Raw genomic sequence first — 21,150 nt, 5'->3', positions numbered from 1 at the left:
AACAAATAGTGTTTGCTTGGAGTGAAATGGTGTTAAAAATGGGATTTGACTTTAGGTTGGAGATGAAATGACCTAATCAACTTTACAGGTACTTCTTCCATTAACTAAGTTGATGAACATTGATTCATCATATACTAGAGACTACTTTCCATAAATTTAACATACAAACCTCTTGATCAATCTCAAGCTTTAAGGTAGAAAAAAAAATTCAATTTTAAACCAAATCTAGGGAATTGTTTGTTATCAGTCAAACCCACAGATTAAAAATTGTTTATGATGTGAATTCAACAAAAATACATAACTCAAATGTTTGCAAACCGAAGCTGAAAGTGTTGCCTTTCTTTTAAGGGAAAAAAGATCTAAAGCAGTTTACTAGCCTCCACATATATCTATATTATATATCCACTCAAGGTTTTGCAAGGGAAAAGTATACCAAAAATCAACAACAAAAGCAGCAAATATCCAACTACCTATTGTCAACACAAACTATGAACGATCAACAACATGTTTCATATACAAAAATAATACAGAACCCTAAACTCATTACCAATACATCTCATCATCATCTTCATCTTCATCTTCATCAAAATTTGTCAGCATCTCATTTTCATCTTCAGACAACTCCTCGCCTCCTATGCTTCCCGATTTTGAAGATTCTTTTTCTTCTTCTTCATCTTCATCCTCTGAATTTTCATCACCACTTTCACTCGCTTCTTCTTCCTCTTCATCAGGATAATCATTCATGGGATTGTCCTCAGCTGAACTCTCAAAACAAACAAACAACATAAACACATATCTCTGCATTTGCTACACGGGACTAAAGGGCATTAATGTCTTTTGCACAAACAAGTCCCTGTCGTGCCTTTTTGGGCGGCGCAAAAAGTTGCAGCTTTTTTCCCATCTGACATCAGTTACAGTCTCAGTCCAATGCATGCAAAAAAACAGTACAAAGCCTAAAAGGGTTTGAAACAATATATGTGTGGTAATGAAACTGAAATGTACCATTGGAATCATCGGTTTCATAGTCTGAATTATCCGGGCCATCGTAGAAATCATCGTCTTCATTGACTTGGACGCTACATGAAAAGGCAGGAACGGGTTTTATAAGGCAAGGGCAAAAAGGTAATTCATGGAAATCACAAAAAAAAGTGTTGAATCCTTACAATGGAAATGGGGATGATGTGTTTTCAGCCATCATGCTCATGTTTCCATCCTTCACAGCATACAAATCATATACATACTCATCCTTCGATGCTGTTTAATTATTCATTGATTTCAATAACACAGAATTATTAACAAAAAAGAAAAAGAAAATTGAGTTCTATAATGATCAATATAAGATCAAAAACAAAAGGCAAGACCTTTTTTTATCATTTGATAGTCGATTTCAGATTCAATATCTTCTGCAGCACTTGGAATGAACTCCCGTAATAGAGGCAAGAAACTGTGCAATAGCCTTTCATCCTCCTCATCTCTGCATAATCACACGGGAATAATGTTTTTTTTCTTAATTTGATCAAATTTATATTTTCCTTCCATTTCCTATCGTAATTTTATCAGATATCTTTTAAACACCGTTTATCCAGACAACACTAAATCGGAAAAAAAAAAAAGAACTCACTCTTCCTCGTGGACCCCACTAGTCTCCCCAGCATCCACACGTACAACATCATAAAGATGACACACGTCACGCAATGCATCATCAGAAGCAGCAGTGTCTTTCCCCTTTCGACTCTTCCATATTTGCTCAAAGCGTGCATTCTTTGCCAAAATCTGGTGCACAAAGATTAAGAGGGAATCAGCATTTAATATACAACTTACCAAATATAAAAAATGTATTAGTAAAAGATAATTCAAAATATACCTCTTGTGTTTCTTTAGCTTTTACCAGCAACTGCTTCTGTTTCTGCAATAGAGAGAAAGAGAAAGAACACAAGAACCAACACTTTAGCATCTACCCTATGTAACCAAATATGAATTGACTATAATAGATATAGATCTCACATTTTCAGTCTTATTACTACGCCTTTGGTCCTCAACTTTTGCTTTAGAATCAAGTGCATCAGCAGAAGTAGGCTAATACAATAAGAACAACCAACAAAAAGATTTATATAATGGATGAGAAACAAGGATATGAAGAAGATGATAAGTATTTAAAGATCACCTTACTAGCCACAAATGACTGAAGAACATCAACAGTAACATCAGAGCTGCTCACAGTATCCACATGTTGAACAAAAAACTTTTTGGGCTTCACTTCCTCAACTGCAGTGTAACAAAACGGTAAATATCGCTTAGAATCATCATTTTAACTAGACTTTGTTCATAACTCATACTCATCCAAACACTTCATAATTAGAGTCCGAACTTTATTAATCTCATCATTGTCCACCAAGAAAATTTTCACAAAATAATATCAAAACTAAAGCAAAACAACTTAAGATCTTAGCAGTTCAAGTATTGATTATACGATCAACGCAACAAGACTGTTCATATGCAGAAGATACAGACAAACACATACCTTGGGACGTTGCATTGTTGATAGATAGTTTCTCAAAATCTAACAATGGTCGCTTCACTGGTCTTTCATTGACTTCAAGCCCTAATACACCGGAACATAAGAGTAATTATAAAAAACGGCCCTTAGAACTTCAATCGTTATGTAAGTAGACTCTATAAACATATCCACACAATGCGAAACTTGAACTGAACTCACAAAAAGCTTCGAGTGGCGACTGATAGCTTTTCCGTTTAACCCTAACAATCACAGGCTTGTCATCTTTCAATGAAGCCATCGATGAACTCCCCGCCTCGTCAGCCATTGATGAGTCTCCGTGCAGCTTCGAAACACACACGGGAGGGTTTTGAGGAGGAACGACGGTAAAATTTAGTTTAAGGACATTTAATTCAAGAGAAATTGAGTTATTTGACAATAATCAATTTTTTATAAAATTTGTTAAATGACAATATATTCGAGAGTATGGTATTCCGAGCAACTATGTTTATTCCAGAGTTGGTAATGGTTGGTAGGTATATGTCTGGAATCTGACATCTATATGCTCATGACTGAAAAAACTTATTTCAAACTGTATGCCGGAATGTACGGTCATCCCGGAATGGTGTTCTAGATTGGTAAAATTAGGCTATTTGTGTATTCTTTATTCTTCCACAAGCACCATGTATCTTTGTCTTTGTTCCTCCGTTGTTGAAACCTTAATTTGGTAGTTTTCGGATACTAAAAAAATGAGTTTGTATAAGGATTTTTTTCGAGTGTAGGTTTCTAGTGGAGGGCAATAGAAACGTATCGATGGATCTATGCAGTATATTGCTCCAAACTATACATGATTTGGTGTGGATATAAGTAGTGATATCAACTTCGGTGGGTTAATTACGTTGGTTGCTTCCAAGTCCAAGTTAAACATTAATCAAATATGTCTGTAAAAGGTGATGATTTTAGATATAAAGGTAAAGTTGCAGGTGATGTTACTCCGTAATTTGATGTTGATGAATCTAAGAATGATCAGACAAAATTAATGTTGTTGCTTGATGATGGCAATATAATTCCACATGGCGAGCCAGTTGAACATTTATATAATTTCACTGAGTTTGTTGGGGATGAGACTGAATCTAAAGAGGAGAAAACTAAGCCCCCTAAAACCCCGAAAATCCTAAGAGGAAAAGTATCCTTATTATTTTTCTGATTTTGAAGAAACACAAACCACTCATTGGGGGATGCCTAAACCTACCATTACATGAACTAGCTCAACTAAAACGTAAAGGTGTTGTAGCCCACAATTATTCTTCTTATGTGAAGCTTTATCAACTCTTCAAAAGCAAATAAGAACTTAAGTTTAAAGTAGGATTCAAATGTGTTACTGAGGGCTTTCAAATTACAGTGAGAAAATCTACAAAAGAAGGGTATGAAGATGTTTGCTTTGCGAAAAATTGTAAATGGTGGTTACGGACTACAAAAGATAAAGATACTGATTCGTTTCAAGTGGTTAAACTATCAGATAGCCACACTTGCTCAAACACACAACTCATTCCTCATCAACGCCAAGCCAACAAAAAGGTATCGGTCGCTTCTTGAAGGGCATATTAGTTGATAGTGCATGTAACATCTTGTGGGGAAAACAAATCCAATAGACTTTAAATGGTTGTCTTAGTGTACATATTTCATACTGGAAAACATGGGGTGTTAAAATGTATGCTCTAAATATATTGAGAGAGGCCCATGAAGAAAGCTTTCAAAGACTTCCTTTATATTGTTATAATTTGGAGAGGAAAATTTTAGGGACCGTTACATATATAAAGATAAGTTATGACAATAAATTTGAGTACTTTTTCATAGGAAATTTCCGGAATTGTGTAGTTTTGCTAAGCTAAGATTTTATTTGGTTTGTCAGTTAGGAGAGAGGTATTTGTAGCGGGTTGAGTTAATACTTGGGTTGGATTTGTGATGGCAACATAGTCTCGGTTTCAAGTGGACTCGGGAACACCTGTTGTGGATGCATCAGATTTTTGAGTGGGTTGGAGAAGTCAGAAAGGATTACATTAAGTTTTTCTATACAATTTAGTCAAGACGGATTTCAAAGACGAAATCTAATTCGAGTGGGGGAGAATTGTAACATTCGTATTCCCGGTACCTAATTTATATAGGCTTTATTCTGCTTAATTCGTTGAAATCTGAAAATCTATGCTTTTTACTCGGAGGCATCGGGCGCCTTTAAGAGGGTGCGAGACGCCCAAGCCCATGGGTTGAACATGTTTTTAGGGTTTTTCATTTCTCAGCCTCCATTAACCTTAGATCGACCTTGAAGCCTAGTTTCACTTTCATAGTTTTAAGCTCCTCATCTCTTATTTCATCCATATTATTGTGTTTTTATGGCTTTAGAGTGAAGTGTTCTTGAAAGATTGGGCATTAAAGCTTTACAACTAAAAACATCAACCTTCATTCATCTTCTGGACCTTGGTATGTCTTAAAGATTCAAACTTTATTAATTTTCACCTTTAGATCTATGAGTATTTGGAGTTTTAGTCCATTATTTGATGTTTTGGTCCCTTTTGATGGCTTGATCTATGGAGTTTGGATAACTCCATGATCATAGAATCATGTTTGGCTTCAGATCTAACCTTTATGTGGAGTTTTGAGTACATGCATATGCTCTCTTTACTCCATGCTTGAAGCAAAATGCAATCTTGGACTTTTTGGAAGCTAGGGTTTATCCATTAAGACATCACTTGGATTCAGATATGAGAGTTGGAAGCTTGGACTTAATGGATTATGTAAAAAATAAGTTGTTGAATCAGGTAAGACGTGACTTGTCTTTTTAGGGCGTCAGCGTCTTTGGTTTTCCCTGAGGCGTGTTCCTTTTAGTCTGTATATCGATTAATTTGTCCTATAGTGGGCGTTGAGCGCCCAAGAGAGGGTGCGGGTGTAACACATGTGTTCCATATTGGTCTAACTTGCTATTTATCAAAGGACCAAAGATGGAGTTTGGGGATAAAACTTTGTGTCACGACGTGGTGCAAGGATGCCTACGACGTAGCATGGAATAAATGGAACGCGAGTTTTTTTAATGAGTGTCACGGCGTAGCAGTAGGTTGGCCACGACGTGGCAGCTGTTCTGGCCCAAGCCCGTAATTTTAGGGTTTCCTCCCATATTTAAGTAATATTTCCAGAGGATTAGGTCATCCTCTTCAGCCTCCAACCCTCTACTTCAAAACCCTAGCCTCCCTTTGAGAGTTTTGGTTCATTTTGGTACCTTTTGTTGGATTAGTGTCTAAGCCCGTAACTATATTTGGTAAGTACTTGACCCGGTTGTGCATGGTCCTTTTGGGTTGCCTTCACCATATCAACTTGACAGGGTGATTTATGGAGAGAGAGAGAAGATATTATGGTTTATTAATATATTATGAGAATAATATATTAAAGGAATAATCATATTATTTAATTAATATTAGTCATAAATTAACTAAAAATCAATTTGGTGACTAAAAGAGATTAATTGAATAAAGGGGACTTAAACTGTCAAATGTGTGATAGTTGTATTTTGGGCTGGGAAACCTGATGGATTAAAGGGGTGAACGAAATTATGATGGGAGCCTATCATATTTTCGTCCATGGTCTGGATTCCAGAAGGTTCCATGGGCTGCTTAGGGTTTAAGCTGTCCATTAGGGTTTTGACTGAAACCCTAGCTGCTCACAGTATAAATAGAACCCCTATGTGACATCCGCCTAAAATGGATTCGGGTCAACCCAACCCAATTGGAAATTTAATAAACCCTACTCAAGATTACTTGACGCTAATAGGATCAAAACCCATACAATACGATATAACTTGACGTTAATAGCAACATAGTATTGTACAACGTTATAACTATAATCAAAGTAAATTATGATACCATATTAAAATCAAATCAAAGTATAATGCTCTAATTAAATTAAAAGAATCAAACTTGAATTCTCTAATTAAACTTCAAATCAAAGTAGATTGTTATAATCAAATAATAACCTATCTTTTATAAAACTCCATTTTTATAAACTTTACATTAAATTTTATAAAACTCTAATTTTTATAAACTTTACTTTAAATTTTATAAAACTCTTATATTAATTATGTAAAAGATGCTTGTGTTAGTGGGAAATTATGAAGACCACCAAAAGCAAAAAGATTATTCCCATGGTCTCCCACTCACACCTCCCATCCACTTTCCTTTCCTTTTTCTCCCAACACATTATTCTCTTCACCACTTAAATCTTCTCTATTATTTCTCTCACTCTCAATCTCGAAATTTCCTCCAAGAATACTCATATTCCATCCAAGAACAATCTATTATACTCAAATCTTCATCCCTCTTGAAGCATTCATCAAGGTATGTTGTTAAAAGTTTCAAATTCATACAAGAAACAAATTAAAACCACCAAAATATATAAAACTCATTTTTTGCATAAACCTGATTTTTCTCAGAATACCATCAATAAAATAAGAAGTTCTGGAAATTTTCAGAAAATAACTTATTTTTATTGAATTATCATAATTATTGCAATAAAGTAGGGCAATAATTCACATAAAATACTTGTTGCATTCAATAAATTCTGAGAAAATTCTGGGATGACCTGTATACTGATTAAACATGATATATGAAGTTTCATGCATTTATATTACTGTTTACTATTATTTATGATTTTATTGATTAATTAATAATGAAATATATAAAAAATACTTCCCATAGTTACAAATATCTGAAACTTATACACTGGGCTCTACATCATGTTATAAAACTATGGTTAATTTTACAGATTTTTTGAGAATCATTTACTATTTTTCCCGAATTTTGTGTTGTTTAATCATTAAAATATTAAATAAATACTAAAACAGTTCAGAAAAATATACAAATTTTACAGTAATTCATATTGTATGAAATAATGATTTCCTAATAATTTCATAATTTTTCAATACTGTTTACTATTTAAAACTATTTTCCTAAGTATTTAAGCATGTAAAAATGCATTTTAATGATTATTTCATATAAATAATTGTTAAAATCTGTAAATAATTATAATTGGGCAAGTTATTATTTTAATAAGAAATTATTAAAATCTGGCCTAAATTGAAAATATAAATTAATTATGCAAAGTAAGTAATTCAATTTAAAATTCATTTAACAAATAAATACCTTAATATTATAATCAAAATGAATTATTGTTAATTCATCTAATATAAGAATATGTGTCTAATTATTTGTATTAATACTCCATTCTCGTTTAGCAGTTCCTAAACCAAAACTATTAATTATATTAGGTTCTACGCCATTTTGACCCGAATCGTCTATCGTACGACACACGCATTTCGTTTTGGGACTAATGTGAGTAATCTATCCCATATTTTATAATTTTCAATACTTTTGGGGTGTATCATGTGGTTCTAATATGTTCCAACTTCATTTTATTGTTTTATCACAATTGAGACATTGTTGGGACATTTATACGTGAGTCATTAATTGTATAACTATTGTTTGTTTACGCTACATGTACTTGTAGTGCATTATCATTTTTAGTCTAATCTCCATGACTATGCCCGTATTCTTGAGGTACGTTATGGACAATAATAGCGCTATTGGGTTAACCACCCCGCCTTGGGACGCTAAGGTGATTGATCACACGTGGTTGAGTGTGTACGATGATTAGATGCTCCATCCTATATATTTATATATATACATATGTATATATATAGGGTGAGGACTTATTGTTGTTGTTATCAATTGTTAATCAATTTTTGATTTATAAACCGTTATCTCAAATACAATTGTTTGGCGACTTCAAAAGAAAACAGATTTCAAATTATAAATGTTTCAACTTCACAATTTTCTCTACTAAAATTTGATTACTCACCAACTCTCGTAGTTGACCTGTTTTTACCCATGATGCAGATTCGAAGAATGAAGAATGATGAAAAATAGGTTGTGCCTTAGAAATCCACAAGACAATTTAAATTTGATGTATTAAATGTGGTTTGCATTTGTATTTGTACTTGTATGTTGTGGATCTTGTTTGCATACTTAGTACTTAATTGAATCTAATCATATTATAACCTAGTTGTCATGAGACTTTGAACAATATATCACGCCTTGATCGATTCCGACAAGGATCGGGGTGTGACAGATTGGTATCAGAGCCCTTGACTATAGGGAATTAGGTTAATTGTCTTGGCCTAGTCTATAGCCTCTAGGGTCCTCTCGTATGCTAGTTTATAAAATGCACACACAACTGTATACAATTCGCACTTAGAAAATCCTAGGAATACCTTTGTGTGTTAATTGCTCCCTTATGTGCATATGTATTACTCCTGACACTTATATGCGTGCATATACTTGTGAATATTCTCCACTTTCTCTGAAAATCACACACATACTCAAGTTGTTTAACAAAATGTATATACATATATGTATTCCTTAGAGCTCATAGGAAATTCAAAGTCATCCACTCTAGTTGGGTAGGATCATAGTAATGGACGCGTAGTAACTGGAAGGGGGAGGTGCCGGTAGCCCGAAAGTCCTGACTAGGTAAAGCATTCGTATACATCCCAATCAACCGAGGGACCAGTTTGCTTATCTGGGGACCAAAGGCGAGAGTTCCCAAACCTATAGGCCAAAGCGCGTCATTCACATTACTTTTGAGCCATCAAAATACCCGACCTTATCAAACGTATCCGAAAGGATACACTCCAAAATGGCCAACTCATTGGACTATTAAGTTCCCTAATGGGCCTAGAAGTGGGAAAGAAATGTGAAAACTTAGTTTTGTGGGGGCCCACGCAAGTGCTACATGTTTCACATTTAGTAACCATGGAAAGCCCAAAAGGTGCCCAACACTCCTAACCATGGCCCAACAAGTGTTTTACAATTATTTTACCCAACAATGTCTAAAAACTTTATTTCCATAATCAATTTACAAATAACTCACAAGTCCATATGCGTGTTTCTCGTAGATGGCATTACGACCCCCATACGCTGCTCGCAACAACAGAAGGCTAGCTGCCCTGGTGGCCAAGGAGGTAGCAAACGTCATCCCAACAATTGCAACCCAACTTCATTCTCTTCAGCCACAAGCTCCAGCAACAACTCCTCGTTGCTCGTTCAAGCACTTTCGTAACTGCAATCCGCCTTACTTCAAAGGCACCGATGGTGCCACCGCACTCCTCACATGGATTGAAGAAATGGAGAGTACTTTCATCCATAGCGAGTGTCCTGACGACCTGATGGTCCGTCATGCTACAGGGTGCCTCCTAGGTCATGCTCTCACATGGTGGAACCTAGAAAAACGGGCAAAGGGAGAGGCTGTTGCCTTGGGAATGACCTGGTCAAAACTAAAAGAACGCATGATGAAGAAGTTCTGCCCTGACAGCGAATTGCAAACTCTCGAGGATGAATTCTGGAATCTAAAACAGGAGGGAGGCGACAACGCGACCTACACCAATAGATTCCATCATCTCTCGAGACTCCTACCTCACATGGTTCAACCTATGAAAACTGCAATACGCCGCTACATCAAAGGGTTACCATGCCAGATCCATGATTCGGTGACCAGCAGCAGGCCATCTACCCTAGAATCCGCCATTGAATTAGCAGGTCAACTCAACGAGGACAATGTGAATGATGGTGTCCTCCCACGCAAGGGTTCAAAGATGTCAACTGAAAAGTCGACCCCTGAGACCCCCCTAATTGTCAAGTCCGAGTCCTCCCACCGACATGACAAAAAGAAGCGGAAAAGTCATCACCACAACCATGCTATTATTACCCCTGCTACTCCTATCACCCAAGTCACCCCACCAGCCCAACCAAATAAAAAGCCGTATACCGGACCTCACCCCCTCTGTAACCACTGTAACTATCACCATATGACCACCAGCCTGTGTCGCCTCTGTACGAATTGTGGTCGCTATGGCCACTTGGCGGACACATGTCGTGCACCAAAAAACTCAGCGACCACTCTATCTACCCTCAAATCAGCAAACACAAACCCGGTATCCAACTGGAACATGCTTCAACTGTGGTGACCCCACCCATTTCAAAAACGCGTGTCCTAGGTTAGTCAATATCATCAACACCCAAGCCCAGGCAAATCCAACAATGCAGGTTCCAGCTCCCAAAGGCCGAGCCTTTGTCATTACCGCAACCCAAGCAAAGACCGATAACAAGGTCGTAAATGGTACGTTTCTCATAAATAACTGCTACGCGTCAGTACTTTTTGATTCAGGTGCCGATAAAAGTTTTGTGTCTTTGGAATTTGAGCCCATACTTCACACACCTCGCACGATTCTTAATGAGTACTTTACCGTAGAAGTCGCCGATGGAAAATACGTTTCACTCAATGCAGTCATCCAAGATTGCACTTTCGATTTTGCCGGCCATAAATTTTCTGTCAATTTAGTTCCTATGGAACTTGGTAGCTTCGACATCATCGTAGGAATGGATTGGCTATCCCAAAACCATGCTGAAATAGTATGTTATGATAAGTTCATTCGTATTCCTCTCGCTGACGGTCAAAGTCTTCGTATTTATGGCGAGACTCATTCGAAAAAGCTTAGTCTTATGTCATGTACTCAAGCTCGATCATATCTACGAAAAGAATACATGGCTTTCTTAGCCCATGTGGTGAAAACAAAGGTCAAAGAAAAGAAGATTGAAGATATTCCGATAGTACGAGACTTTCCCGACATCTTTCCCGATGACGTATCTGGACTCCCTCCAGTACGTGAGCTAGAGTTCCGCATCGATCTTGTTCCTGAGGCTACTCCCATAGCCAAGTCTCCATATCGGTTGGCTCCAACCGAGATACAAGAATTGGCAAGTCAGCTCCAAGAACTAACCGATAAGGGATTTATCCGCCCTAGTACTTCACCTTGGGGAGCCCCGGTTCTCTTCATCAAAAAGAAAGATGGTTCGTTTCGTATGTGTATCGATTATCGGGAGTTAAATAAATTAACCATCAAGAACCGATATCCGTTACCTCGGATCGACGACCTTTTTGATCAGCTTCAAGGAGCTTCATGCTTCTCAAAAATTGACCTTCACTCGGGTTATCACCAACTTCGAGTACGGGAAGAAGACATCCCCAAAACCGCTTTCCGAACCCGCTATGGTCATTACGAGTTCACCGTCATGCCTTTCGGCCTAACAAATGCCCCTGCCGTATTCATGGACTTGATGAATCGGGTATTTAAACCTTATCTCGACCGTTTTGTTATCGTCTTTATTGATGACATCCTCATTTACTCCAAGACAAGGGCAGAGCATGAAAGACACCTTCGCCTAACTCTCCAAACATTGCAAGGAAATCGGCTCTACGCCAAATTTTCGAAATGCGAGTTTTGGTTAAATGAGGTACAATTCCTTGGTCATATTGTAAGTGACAAGGGTATTTTAGTCGATTCCGCAAAAGTTGAAGCAGTCCAGAATTGGAAAGCCCCCCGTACCCCCAAGGAAATTCGGTCCTTCCTTGGTTTAGCCGGCTATTACCGGCGTTTCATTTCAAATTTCTCAAAGATTGCTTTACCGCTTACTTCTCTCACTTGCAAGGGTACACCATTTGATTGGGGACCCAAGCAGGAATACGCTTTCCAAACCCTTAAACAAAGTTTGTGTGACGCTCCGATTCTTACACTCCCTGAAGGATCCGAAGATTTCGTGGTATTCTGCGATGCCTCCAATCTCGGTCTAGGTTGTGTTTTGATGCAAAGGGGAAAGGTTATAGCTTACGCATCACGACAACTCAAAATCCACGAAAGGAATTATACGACTCATGATTTGGAGCTCGGTGCCGTGATTTTCGCTCTTAAAATTTGGAGGCATTACCTTTACGGCACTAAATGCGTAATTTTCACCAACCACAAGAGCTTGCAACATATTCTTAATCAAAAGGAACTCAATATGAGGCAAAGACGATGGGTTGAGCTCCTAAATGATTACGAGTGTGAAATACGCTATCATCCGGGCAAGGCAAACGTCGTAGCCGACGCGTTAAGCCGAAAAGAACATGCCCATGCGTTTCATCTAATATGTTCTCCTATCTTGTCCAATCTCAGGGACCGAATTCGAGGAGCCCAACACTCGGCAATTACCGAAAATGACATGCCCACGGGAATTGATGGGGAGTTGGAAACCAAATCTGATGGTATTTTCTATTATCAAGATCGCATCTGGATCCCAGATCGTGACAATCTTCGCATATTCCTGATGGAAGAAATCCATAAAACCCGATATTCCATTCATCCGGGCACTGACGAGATGTATCATGGCCTGAGAACCAATTATTGGTGGTCGGGAATGAAAAAGGATATTGCTTTATTCGTGGCCAAATGTCTTACATGTTCCAGGGTCAAAGTAGAACATCAACGACCCTCTGGACTATTGGTCCAACTAGAAATCCCCAGGTGGAAATGGGAAGCAATCGCCATGGATTTCGTAACCAAACTTCCCCGTACCACAAAAGGACACGACATCATTTGGATAATCATTGACCGTTTGACCAAATCCGCTCATTTCCTTCCAATCCGGGAATTTCAAAGTCGAAAAACTTGCTCGGATTTACATCAACGAGATAGTTAGTCGGCATGGCATTCCTCTCAGCATCATTTCAGATCGTGATGGGAGATTTCTCTCTCGGTTTTGGCAATCACTTCAAACAGCCATGGGAACCCGCCTCGATCTCAGTACCGCCTATCATCCTCAGACCGATGGTCAATCTGAGAGGACAATTCAAACACTCGAAGATATGTTGAGGGCGTGTGTCTTGGATTTCGGAGGAAACTGGGACTCTCATTTACCATTGGTGGAATTCTCCTATAATAACAGTTATCATTCTAGCATCAAGATGCTGTTGGATTAGTGTCTAAGTCCGTAACTATATTTGGTATGTACTTGACCCGAGTGTGCATGGTCCTTTTGGGTTGCCTTCACCAAAGCAACTTGACAAGGTAATTTGATATGAGAGAGAAGATATTATGGTTTATTAATATATTATAAGAATAATATATTAAAGGAGAAATCATATTTATTTAATTAGTATTAGTCATAAATTAATTAGGAATTAATTTGGTGACTAAAAGAGATTAATTAAATAAAGGGGTATAAACTGTCAAATGTGTGATAGTTGAGTTTTGGGCTGGGAAACCTAATGGACTAAGGGGGAACGAAATTATGATGAGGGATCATCATATTTTCGTCCAAGGGCCTCATTCCAGAAGGTTCCTTGGGCTGCTTGGTGGCTAAGCTATCCATTAGGGTTTAGACTGAAACCCTAGCACCCTACAGTATAAATAGATGCCCTATGCTTCAATTTTAGGCCACTTGATTCCAAGGGAAACCCTAGGGCCGAAATTAGCATCCTTCCCCTCTCTCTCTTAATTGCCTTCTTGCTTCAAGGTGTTTGTGAGCCATCAGAGGCACTACAATTGTGGTGCTTGCTTTCAAGAGTTCAAGAGATCAAGGAAAGTAGTTGTTATTGCAATATAACAACAAAGGTATGTCTACTACACTTCTATATGATTTTCGAAAATTATAGAAGCATGCTAGGGTTTATTTTGTGTTCATATAGTTGTATGTCTTATAGTGAAAACATAGATCCAATTAGGGTTGCATGCACACATAGGATTGTTTGTATAAAACCTATCAGTGGTATCAGAGACTTTGGTTTTTGTTTTCAATTTGATTTGATACATATTATGAATTTGAAAAATTAGGGTTTATGGCAAGTAAACCCTAAGGCTTGGTGTTTTTCGAAAATAGGGTTAAGAAACCCTAGTTGGCGATTTTTTGTAGGGTTCTTAAACCCTTTTTGCCTAGCCTCCAAATTTCGAAATTAGGGTTATGAAACCCTAGGGATTTCGAAAATCCCTTGCCCCCCAAGACAAGATCCCAAAATTTTAGGGATTTGGATAATGCCATCTTTGTGATTATCAACTTAATTGTTTAAACTAGATAATTGAAGATCTTGAATTATCCTTTCCATAAATTTCTAAATCTATGGGATAAAAAGGATTAGGATAAATTAATTGTTTAATTTTATGATAATCCTTCATGATTTAATAATTTAAATTAATTGTTTAATTTTGATAATTATTAAATCAAAGATTTTTGGTGTTTAAAATTTTAAATTGTCTAATTTTCGAAAATTTTAAATGCAACAAAGACACTAGTATTTTAAAATGTTTTAAAATACACCCTTATACAATTATGATATTATAAGATTAATTATTATATATATGTATAAGAATAAGCTAGTCTTATCGCTAGTAGGCCTCATTCACGAAGCCAGTCTATAAGGTGGGTATAAGGTTGCTGCCTATAAAATGGCGCTTAATGGATGTACACTCACATCTACCGCTTGCTTGACTGGTGGAGGGTCGTTAGCCGAACGGATAGGATAGGGCACTTAATTCCTCATTATTAGTATAATGGAAATATTAAAGTAACTACATTGTTTTACAAATTCCCACTCTTAGTTACTTTAGGGTAAAATGTGAAAATGATGCTATTCCATGGAATTACACTTTGTACCCCTGTCAAACGTTAGTGGAGCGTGCGTGGTTAACCAGCACACTAATTTGGGATTGACATTGGTGACAAAGGGTGGCTCGATGTCTTATCATAGATCAATGGAGCGTGCGTGGCTAACCAGCACATTGATTAGGTGATGAAGACATTGAGTGCACCATGATGATTCGCATGGTTATTCACAAACTTGTTTGCGATCCTCGGCATCCCAGTCGCAAATTTGAAGTGCATATCGAGATTTAAATATGCCATTGAAATGTTCAATGAATCTCAAAAGAAATCTAGGAATTTTCAAATACATTTAAAACTTAACCTCTTTCGTTTTTCATGGTGAAAATTAGTGAATCGTCATTCACTTACCTTCAAATTATTTACTTTTAGATTACGGCATCCCTTTTCTAAGTTGTAAATAATGTTGTTGGATCCTAGCCCTAATTTCTCATGTGGGTGTTTAATTAGGGATTCATTCTAATCAAACTTTGTTCCTTTTCTATTTCAGATGTCAAACGCAAACGCAAACAACAACACTTCTGGGTCATTCTCGTTGATGAACCTGTGTCAAAAAGTGACATTTGATGGCTCGAACTTCAACGAGTGGATGAGATACATTCGCATGATAACTCGTTATGAGGACAAAGAATATGTCCTAGACGAGAAGCTTGAAAGGATCAACCCAGAAGGAGCTACTCCTGAAGAGATGGCCGCCTTTGAGGCCCACGAGCGTGATGCAACGAAAGTTCATTGCATCATGTTGGCCACCATGAACCTCGAACTCCAAAAGTCCTATGAGGACATGTATCCATATGAGATGCACCAAGATTTGCTGGACAGGTACCACCAGAGCGCGAGGCAAGAGCGCTATGAGATCATCACCAACATGATCACCGCTAAGATGGGGAATGGAGAATCCCTAACTGCTCATTTGCAAAGAATGCAAAGATATGTTGATCGTCTTCTCAAACTTAATGTTAAGTTTGATGAGAATTTGGCTATCGACATCATCCTCCACTCCTTGCCTTCCTGCTACAGCCAGTTCAGAATGACCTACCACATGAATAAGGAAGAGGTCACCCTAAGTAAGCTTCAAGGGCTCCTGAGGACAGCTGAGAGCAACCTCAAGGACAAATCTGTTGCATCATCCTCTACTGTAGCTGCTCCTATGTTGGCAATTGGCCAAGGAAAGGGAAAGAAGAGGAAGGCTCCTTACAAGAGCCACCATAAGGGTAAGACCCAAGATGGTTCTTCTTCTAGTGGGACCAAAGCAGGTTCTGTTAAGCCCTCGTCTGACCCCAAGGAAGTAGAGTGCTTCTATTGCCACCAGAAGGGCCACTGGAAACGAAGCTGCCCTAAATATCTGCAAGATATTAAGGATGGGAAGATAAAACCCACCTTCGCAGGTATGTATTTAATTAAATCTAATAACTCATCATTTGCTACTTCATGGGTTCTTGATACAGGGTGTGGTTACCACATTTGTTCTGATATGCAGGGCCTAAAAAGAAGTAGGGAAGTGGAGCATGGAAGGATAAGCTTGATCATGGGAAACAAGAAGTCTTCACCAGTAACCAAGATCGGAGTTTATTCCTTAGTGTTGAGTAATGGGTTAGGGCTAGATTTAAATAATTGTTGCTATTCGCCAGATATGGCAAGAAACATCATTTCTTTTCATGGTTTGTTTAGACAAGGTTTCAGATATTCATTTGATAATAGTAATGGTTCTATTAATGCTTATTTGAATGGTGTCTTTTATTTCAATGCATTACCTTGTAATGGGATTTATGAATCTGTGTTAATTATTGATAATTTAGGAAATGATGTTTTGAATATTGATTCGTCCACAAGTTTGGACAAAGCATGCTTGTGGCATTGTCGCCTTGGCCATGTGAACAAGAAACGCATAGCCCAACTCCAAAAGGATGGAGTCTTGGAGTCTTTCGACCTTAGGGACGATGACGTGTGTGAGTCTTGTTTACTTGGGAAGATGACCAAGTCACCCTTTACTGGCACATGTGAAAGGGGTGAGGGTGTATTGGATCTCATACACACAGATGTATGTGGACCCTTTAGATCCACCACAAGGGACGCTTGTCGCTTCTACGTGACTTTTACAGACGATTATAGCAGATATGGATATATCTACTTAATCAAGCAAAAGTCAGAAACTTTTGAAAAGTTCAAAGAGTTCAAGAATGAAGTGGAGAATCAGTTGGGCAGGAAAATCAAGATGCTTCGATCTGATCGAGGGGGAGAGTACCTAAGTCTTGAGTTTCACGACTATCTGAAAGAGTGTGGAATAGTTTCACAATTGACGCCTCCTAGAACGCCACAATTGAATGGTGTGGCTGAGAGACGTAATCGAACCTTGTTGGACATGGTTCGCTCTATGATGAGTCGTGCTTCGCTACCAATCTCATTCTGGGGGTATGCCTTGGAGACTGCCGCCCATATCCTTAACTTAGTTCCCACCAAGAAGGTTACCAAAACGCCTCACGAGATGTGGACAGGGAAAGCTCCCTCGTTAGCACATATCAAGGTTTGGGGTTGTGAAGCTTTTGTAAGACGAGAGACTCACGACAAGCTAGAACCTCGTAGTGAGAAGTGTTACTTCATTGGCTATCCACAGAAGTCTTTTGGTTATCTCTTCTATAGACCAAATGACAATGTTGTCTTTGTTGCTAGGAGAGGGGTTTTCAGAGAAAGAGAACTCATAAGCCAAGGAGACAGTGGGAGTCAGATTGACCTTGAAGAGCTTCAAGAGTCAGGAGAAGAAGGAACCTCTGACACTGGCGTTCAAGATGAGGAGGAAACTCCTGTTGAACCAATTGACCAGTCCTTACCTCTTAGACGTTCAAGTAGAGTTATTGTTCCACCCCAGTTTTATGGTTTCCATATTACCACTGACGGGGATACGTTTATTAGTGATAGTACACTAGTAAATCTGGACGAACCTAACAGCTACAAGGAAGCCATGGCAGGCCCAGAGTCTGCTAAATGGAAAGAGGCAATGGACAGCGAGATTCAGTCCATGTATGACAACCAAGTTTGGAATTTGGTTGATAATGTACCAGGTCGTAAGACAGTCGGGTGCAAGTGGATCTTCAAGAAGAAGACAGACATGGATGGGAAAGTGCACACTTATAAAGCACGATTGGTCGCGAAGGGCTTTACTCAAACTCCTGGAGTTGACTATGATGAGACCTTCTCACCAGTTGCGAAAATAAAGTCTATTAGGGTAATGCTTGCAATAGCTGCGTTTCATGATTATGAAATCTGGCAGATGGACGTAAAAACCGCTTTCCTAAATGGGAAGCTGGCTGAGGATGTTTACATGAATCAGCCAGAGGGTTTTGTCAATGCGAAGCATCCAAATAGAGTGTGCAAGCTTGAGAAATCCATTTATGGATTAAAGCAAGCATCTCGCAGGTGGAATCTTTGTTTTGACGAGAAGGTCAAAGAGTTTGGTTTTCTGCGAAATGAAGATGAGTCATGTGTATATGTCAAGGCTAGTGGGAGTATAGTGAGCTTCCTCGTATTGTATGTCGATGACATACTACTCATAGGAAACGACATCCCAACATTGCAGGAGGTCAAGTCCTGGCTTGGGAAGTGTTTCGCTATGAAGGACCTCGGAGAGGCTGCATATATTCTGGGAATAAGGATAGTAAGAGACAGAAGCAAGAGACTGATAGGACTCAGTCAGGATACATACTTGGAGAAGGTACTAAAACGTTTTAGTATGGAAAATTCCAAGAAAGGGGAGTTACCAATCCAATGCAATACCAAACTGAGTAAGACTCAGAGCCCGAGTACAGAGGCAAAGATAGCTGATATGAGCCGAGTACCTTACGCTTCCGCAGTTGGCTCGATTATGTACGCTATGACTTGTACTCGCCCTGATGTGGCTTTCGCTTTGAGCATGGTCAGCAGATATCAAGGGAACCCTGGTAGGGCACATTGGATTGCTGTCAAGAATATTCTTAAGTACCTACGAAGGACCAAGGAATGGTTTCTAGTCCTCGGTGGGAGTGATGACTTAAGGGTGAGAGGGTACAGTGACGCTAGTTTCTAGACAGATCGGGATAATTACCGATCACAGTCGGGCTGGGTCTTTACCCTGAATGGAGGAGCAGTGACTTGGAAAAGTTCCAAGCAAGAAACCGTAGCTGATTCAACGTGCGAATCAGAGTACATTGCGGCGAGCGAGGCGTCAAAGGAGGCTATATGGTTGAAGAACTTCATTGGAGACCTTGGAGTTGTGCCATCCATAAAAGAGCCCATGGAAATTTTCTGTGATAATGAAGGAGCGGTTGCCTTAACCAAGGAACCAAGGGATCATGGCAGATCTCGTCATATCGACAGGAAATACCATTTTATTAGACATCGAGTAGAAGAGGGACTCCTCGTTGTGAAGAGGGTATCGTCAGAAGATAACCCAGCAGATCCCCTCACGAAGGGACTGAGTAGGGTTAAGCATTTGTAGTACGCTAGGAGCGTAGGGCTGAAGGACGATATTAGTTTAGATTAGATAGGTAGGAAACTTGTAATGGATGATCATGTATTCAACATTTGATGATTAAATAAAGGTGTGTTATTTATAAGAAAGCTTCTATCTTGTGTTGATTATTTATCTATTGTTTCAATTTTGCATGTTTTGACTTCCTGAATAATAAGATTATTCGAACAGTCCACAATCGTTCATATGTTGGAAGTAGATATGAAGGAAGATTGTCATAAATTTGTTTGTAGATTGTCTGAAAAGTTTTAGACATAGCAAAGGTTTGCTGCAAAGTTTATGAGTGCTTATGAAATTTGTATTGAGCATTGGAATAGACCCACACTTGCTGGTATCACTTCATGAATGTTATCACAAGTGATCGCAAGATGATAATATCATATAATCTTTAAACCTAGAGATATGGTTATTGTTTGCTAGTTGATTATACATTGATAATGCGAAAACGCATCAGTAACTTGATGTTATAAAACGCATTATTGTGTGTGGTTTAACTAGTAAATGATAAAGGCATATTAGTCGACGTTTTTCTGTTCCTTTTATTCTATGAGAATAAAAGCGATATCTTGGCCACTTGATGATTTGGTTTGACTTATGTGCCGGGCCCGGTCAGGATGAAGTTGATGTGTTCAACTGAGTTCTATGTCGAACAAATCAGAGATCAAGAAATAAAATGCTAAACAATAAGTATTGTTAGCATGATATCTAGAACAGAGGATTATACGATCCCTTATCTGAAGGACAGATTATTGGTCAGAGTTGACAGCGGCTATTGAAAGCTACGATTGCTAATCGGATACGGAAGTCATATGTGAGATGTAGTTACAAGACTTATCCAAGTGGGAGACTGTTGGATTAGTGTCTAAGTCCGTAACTATATTTGGTATGTACTTGACCCGAGTGTGCATGGTCCTTTTGGGTTGCCTTCACCAAAGCAACTTGACAAGGTAATTTGATATGAGAGAGAAGATATTATGGTTTATTAATATATTATAAGAATAATATATTAAAGGAGAAATCATATTTATTTAATTAGTATTAGTCATAAATTAATTAGGAATTAATTTGGTGACTAAAAGAGATTAATTAAATAAAGGGGTATAAACTGTCAAATGTGTGATAGTTGAGTTTTGGGCTGGGAAACCTAATGGACTAAGGGGGAACGAAATTATGATGAGGGATCATCATATTTTCGTCCAAGGGCCTCATTCCAGAAGGTTCCTTGGGCTGCTTGGTGGCTAAGCTATCCATTAGGGTTTAGACTGAAACCCTAGCACCCTACAGTATAAATAGATGCCCTATGCTTCAATTTTAGGCCACTTGATTCCAAGGGAAACCCTAGGGCCGAAATTAGCATCCTTCCCCTCTCTCTCTTAATTGCCTTCTTGCTTCAAGGTGTTTGTGAGCCATCAGAGGCACTATAATTGTGGTGCTTGCTTTCAAGAGTTCAAGAGATCAAGGAAAGTAGTTGTTATTGCAATATAACAACAAAGGTATGTCTACTACACTTCTATATGATTTTCGAAAATTATAGAAGCATGCTAGGGTTTATTTTGTGTTCATATAGTTGTATGTCTTAT

General features: G+C 38.3%; 1 protein-coding gene across 1 annotated transcript; it reads right to left on the bottom strand.

Annotated features, from left to right (window-relative positions):
- Nucleotides 1–368: 368 nt before the first annotated feature.
- RDM4 (RNA-directed DNA methylation 4) lies at nt 369–2,918 on the bottom strand. The gene is made up of 10 exons (XM_079070387.1): nt 2,717–2,918; nt 2,522–2,602; nt 2,165–2,265; nt 2,005–2,076; nt 1,865–1,906; nt 1,622–1,773; nt 1,362–1,474; nt 1,164–1,254; nt 1,003–1,076; nt 369–758 (listed from the first exon to the last, which is right to left on the bottom strand). Exons 1-10 carry the CDS (start codon nt 2,820–2,822, stop codon nt 544–546), a joined length of 1,047 nt encoding a protein of 348 aa, XP_078926513.1. The 5' UTR covers nt 2,823–2,918; the 3' UTR covers nt 369–543.
- Between the last annotated feature and the right edge of the window lie 18,232 nt (nt 2,919–21,150).

The sequence above is a fragment of the Lactuca virosa genome, chromosome 9 (assembly GCF_052849685.1).
Source record: "Lactuca virosa cultivar CGN04683 chromosome 9, Lactuca_virosa_CGN04683_v6, whole genome shotgun sequence".
NCBI lineage: Eukaryota > Viridiplantae > Streptophyta > Magnoliopsida > Asterales > Asteraceae > Lactuca > Lactuca virosa.
The sequence above is the reverse complement of the archived record's forward strand: the minus strand, read 5'-3'. Positions and strand labels throughout refer to the sequence as shown.